Genomic DNA, 5,400 nt, shown 5'->3' with positions numbered 1-5,400 from the left:
GCGGAGCGGAGCGGAGCGGCGCCGCGGCCCTGCCTCGTCCTCCGCGCCCGCGGCGCGCTCCGGCTCCCAGCCCCGACTCGCTTTTTAAGGTGGAATGCCAAAAATCATCCTAGAACTGGGACCCGCTCTCTGCTCGGGGGGCCGAGCCAGACCTCCTGGTTTAAAAAATTCACTTTTCCGTCCCCTTTTTTGACCTGAAGCACGTTTTAAAGTTGTTCAGGGTTTTGCACGTGAAGTGAGAGAAACCACTCGTGTCCAAACCCGAGGCCCTGGCACTGGCACATAGGGCCTCGCTTCCAAAAGCGAGTACAGGGAAAAGCCTGCGTTGCCCAGGCAGTCAGTGACACTCTGAGACAAAACAGCAACGGGCATAAAGAGTTAAACAGAAATATGTATCGCTTCATATACAGTTTTCCCAGATCAGATGCATGACCGCAGAACTGCAATGGCATTTATATACTCTGAAAAAATCAGGGCACTGTTCGTTTCAAATTCAGCTTATTTGCACTTCCTTATTCCAAAATTATACTGAGATCAGAAAAAGGAATTTCTATTGAGACATGTTATGATTTATCACTGAAAAGACATTGAGATTTAATCTTTGTGTTACCTGGGAAGAAAGACAGCACCGAGGCACCGAGAGAGCCTTCTAGGGCCAGACCCCCAGGTTTTTAAGGCAATAATCCCAAGACTCTTAAGATCTGTGAGCACAGATTTCCTGCTTCCGGCTCCCCTTTGCAGGGAGCACCTCCACGATATTTGCTCAGACACCCTGACACAGCAGACAGTCATTGCTCTCAAGGGACAAGCACTGCAGACACATCTACAAATAGGTCATGTGATCAAAGGTCACACAACAATTACATTTTCTTATCAAACGTGGTGAATGACACCTCGTTTCGTTGTAGAAGCTACAAATCAGGACAGGATTTTCACATTAAAAAATAGACTATGCAAAGCATCTACATCATTCTTAAGAAAAAGCTCTTGCTAGAAGCAGTTCTAACGCTGGCAAAAGAATTGAACGCTGATGATCATTTTAAAGACATACTTCTTAAATGCTCCTTTTCTATTAGCACATCTGGAAATTCGATTTACCAAATTTGGAAAAATTGGAGCCTAAAACAGTAGTATCTTATGCACACTGCAGAGAGGTAATCCTCTCTTAAAACAGATACCTTCTACTGGATGTTTATCAGCAAGATGTCATTAAGGCTCAAAATTTTTTAATGCCAAGTTTAGCTGGACTAGTATTAAATACTTAAGGTGGCATAAGATTTAAGTCTACCAGGTCTGAGCAGACTCAGGAAAGAGCCCTCTTTCTCACTATATACTCTTGGTTTCATTCTCTGTTGGATGGATCCATAGATCTAACTCTGTTCAAYGGGTGCAAAGAGCAGGTTTAGCTCCGTTAAAGTGTGGTGCTGCTAATGCCAAGGTCGCGGGTTCAGTCCCCCTATGGGCTAGGCTGAGGGTTGGACTAGATGCTCTCCAGAGGTCCCTTCTACCTTACCATTCTATGATTACAAGAAGAAAAAAAGGCAATAATAATAAACCCAGAACATTTCCATTTACTTACCCACTTGGCATGGTCCAGTTGGAAAAGCACTTAGGAATTAACTCTACCTACGGTCCATTCAATTAGAAAAGTGACTCTTCTACACATGCAATAACAGCATGTTCTGATTTTGTAAAGCACAATGCATTGCTGAGTTGCAAAGAAAAGCCTACTTCTGAGATATTTCAGAATATAATGATGGGAACATATAAACTGATGTAACAGATATTTAAAATTCATGAATGCATACATACACATTCAAAATAGATCCTTTTCCACCCATGCACACATACAAACGATGAGAAGCCTGTTTTAAGAATCTAACACTTTCAATCACTGACAATTAGGTAAAATATACTGCCACTAATAATCTGCATCTAGAAAGAATATACATGAAGCCAAATTCTCTACCCATCAAAAGCATGGAACAAGGCACAAAATGCATTTGTACCACTATGAAGAAAGCACAAACACCAACGGATGAATCAGTTAATGCTCAAATAGCTAATTTATGCATTCAGATTAGGCACAGAGCAATGACTGAATTAATTATAGGGCCATAAAGCAGACTGCTACCTAGAGAGAGAGCACAAGCCTCACTGCTTCTGGTTTCTGGTGTTTTCTGAACGTGATACACAATGGACACGATGCCTTAGCACATTAAAAGGAATTAACATTGAAGAGGACTTACTGCTATTTTTTGAAGAGTCATTTTGACAGATGTCCACGTATCCAATCTTCTGTCCAGGATTAGGATAAATTTGGTGTCAGACTCATGTTGACTATGAGATAAGAAAATACCAAGTAGCCAGACAACGTTTTGAGGGAACGTGACTATCCCAAGAAAAGCCCCAAATGCGGGAACACTGAACACAGAATACATTTTGACCTTTTCACAGTTCCCCAAATTCCACCCCAAAACACTTCCCAGGGCAGGCTCCGGTAGAAATTCGGTAGCGCCACCTCCCCGCCAGCCCAGCGCCCGCCCGGCCGTGGAGACGGGCAGCAGCAGTTGCGCCGGCGCGGACGCCAGCGCGCCCTCGCCGGCCGGGCGAGCGGTATCGGGGATGCACGTGGTGAATTCCTGTCTCTAATTCAAATATACCTTATGGAGGAATCTGGTTACGATGCTGAAGCAGGCTCAACCCGGTGCCAGCGCTGACTGCAAGCACGGTCTGAATTACAAACCGGAACCGCGGCGGCATGCGGGCAAGGGTACGCCGTGGGGCTCGTAAGCCAGCCCTCCGAGGTGAGCGTACGTACAGGACACTCGGGCACCACCGGCACCTGCACCGTCGTTCTGAGGTCGCCGAAGCAGGACAGCCGCGTTACGCGCCACCCTCCCTGCGCATCTCGGGGCTGCGGAGAAGCTCCCAGCGCGCCCGGCAGCTCGCCCGAGCTGTGCCAGGTATCTGCGCAGGGCCCGGCCCCACGGGGCGGCCCGCCACGAGCAACGTCTGGCATAATTCTTGTGTTCGGCAAGTGAAAACACACAACACTCAGTAGTAGTGTTGTGCTCAGAGCAACTACTCAAAGCAATCACGTGGCAGACAACACTTGGCAACTTGACTACATTAAAAAGTCATTTAAAGCCAGCACGGGAGTACCCATACGACGTACACCTTACTACTTCAGYATGCGATAACCACATCTTCTGCAAATATATTTAGAAGGGATTAAAAGCTGTACTGATAGCAAAGAAAAAAAAGACCATTTTGGCCCACAACAAAGTTGTTTGAAGACATGCAGAAACGTGCAGCTCCCAAGCTCTCCTACAGATACATCCGATGGATCTGGAAGATCACACCTGAAGTGCCAAGCTCTCACGCATAATTATAATTTATGTGGGGTCACTGTAGCCTACCAGAAAAGAGAACATTATACCATATTTTATACGTGGCCTGCAACGTATAAAGTTTTTGCATGCAATAAAGTCTGAAGTAACTTCACACATTACGACTGCGAATAAGGTACAATCTTCCAGCCAATACTTTTTCCAGCCAAAACACTTTTGGCAACACAGAAGATTCTGCACATTCACGTCAGTTCTGTTGACTTGCCAGCATAACCCTCACCAGAAGTTAAATACTGGGGACAGGATGGGGTCAAAAGGATCCTTTTGTTTTAGGTAAAAATAAAATCGGTTGAAYTTTCAACATGTCTTGAAACTTCCAAAGGCATTTCTCTAATCAGAACAATTCCCCACGAATTCACGCCTAGCTGCAATTCAAAATAAAATATTGTTTATGCAACACTGCTGTCATCTTAATTCCTAAAGGAAAAAAACCCATATCCAAGCAATACAGAGAAGGCAGTCAGACTGTACTAAGTTGTCAGTTAGCAAAAGTACGCCAAAGCACGTCATTTCCTCAGGATAAGGCCATGTTCAGAGAGCAGCCTCTCAGCAGGCTGATTTACTTGTATCAGCATCCTTAAAGACACAAAGAGGAAAGTTCCAAAGTATACAAAAGCCTTGATACCTTTCGGAATTTTTTAATTTATTTTGAGACTAGCCAAGCAGCTCTACAACTGTTTGCAATCCAGGCCTTGCAGGTGTATCAGATTTCCAGGCCTGCAATGTACCTTTTAGACTGACAATAAAAATAAATCAATGCACGCTCACAAATGTTTGCAAGGCGTGAGTTTATTTGCATCCAGCGGTACGAAGATGGAGACAGATAGCCGGACTGAGGCATTAGTTCTCTCTGGGTGCTTTCTGTCACGTTTTTTTTTCCTTACTCTTAATTTTGTATATGTGGCAAGGTGCACCAGTCTAAAAATAAGACTTGTGATGTTTTGCAGAAGGACTTGAAATTGGATCCCTGAGTCTGCAGTTGGGGAGATTTATCGCGGGACCGAGAGACTCCTTGTGGCTGGTCGAATCAGAGCACACGCTCAGGACCTCCTACTGCATAATATTTAAACTCAGAATTATTTATAGCCCACAACACCCTTCGCCCTTTCATTACTGCGTGTCATCAGCCGTGGCTCTAAATCACTTTGTACTTTACTTCAGAGTGACGACGTAAGGGCAATATGCAAAGCTTGTCAAAATACACAGATCACCGTTCTGGTCTTTCCTCCTTCCCAGTGATCCATCACACGTGCATAAGCCTCTCCTCTGAGCCCTTCGYCGCATGGTGCTTTTAAGCAAAGCCCCTCACGCAGCCCCCCGCGCGCATTTTGGGTTGTGCATGGTGGAGGCAGGTTATTAGTTGTTTTTCTACACGGCTCTTCTCTGCATCTGCTCTCTGCAGCTCTCCCTCATCCGCGGCGCGATTCCAAGGAATCCCAAAATAAAACTAACCTGACCGCACGACTCCGCTTCTCCCTGCCTCTGCGATTAACGCCCTCACCTTGCYGAGGGGGGAGCAGCTTGCAGCCTCTAGCTCCTTTTCCCACCCCTCATTTCCAGCAGAAAAGCACGTGGAGAAATTCAGGCCCCAAACGGGAGCCCTGAGCCCGTCCTGCGCGCCGGCGGCAGAACACGGCCCCGGGGCTGGCCCGGCTCCCGCCCTCACTTGCGTGATGCTTCTCCTTGCTCCCCGACCCCGTGGCATTTTGACTCCGCGGTGCTGAGGGACACGTGTTTCACAGACAGGCAGGCACGGACCCAGGCTGCTTTCAGGGCAGGYAGAGCAGAGAAGCTTGGTTGAAGARGAGGCTTTACCAGTACCACGCCAACCGTGCTTGAATCACCAGCAAGCTCTCATYAGCTTTTTGATTGAGTTTGACCTATTACAAGGAGAGCGAGGCTGCTGATCGCGGCAATGCCGGGGCGCGCTCGCAGCCACGCGAAGCCACGCGAAGGCGCGCTGCTTCGGCGACGCGCGCGGCGACCG

General features: G+C 47.0%; 1 protein-coding gene across 2 annotated transcripts in view; it reads right to left on the bottom strand.

Annotated features, from left to right (window-relative positions):
- The window catches only part of MCF2 (MCF.2 cell line derived transforming sequence), a 45,603-nt gene that overhangs the window by 38,307 nt on the left and 1,896 nt on the right, over positions 1-5,400 (bottom strand). The window contains exons 1-2 of one of the 2 annotated variants that reach the window (XM_085325452.1): positions 2,664-2,689; positions 2,250-2,340 (exon numbers count right to left, since the gene is read on the bottom strand). In XM_085325452.1, the coding sequence (XP_085181578.1) occupies positions 2,250-2,270 (21 nt within the window). In that variant the 5' untranslated portion in view covers positions 2,271-2,340; positions 2,664-2,689. Of the gene's footprint in view, positions 1-2,249; positions 2,341-2,663; positions 2,690-5,400 lie in introns of those variants that run through there. The other variant, XM_085325453.1, reaches the window with a different exon arrangement.

The sequence above is a fragment of the Rhea americana genome, unplaced genomic scaffold (genome assembly GCF_003343005.1).
Source record: "Rhea americana isolate MKP2758 unplaced genomic scaffold, rheAme1 scaffold_98, whole genome shotgun sequence".
Taxonomy (NCBI): Eukaryota; Metazoa; Chordata; class Aves; order Rheiformes; family Rheidae; genus Rhea; species Rhea americana.
Note: the sequence above shows the minus strand (reverse complement) of the source record. Positions and strands in the feature narration are given on the sequence as shown.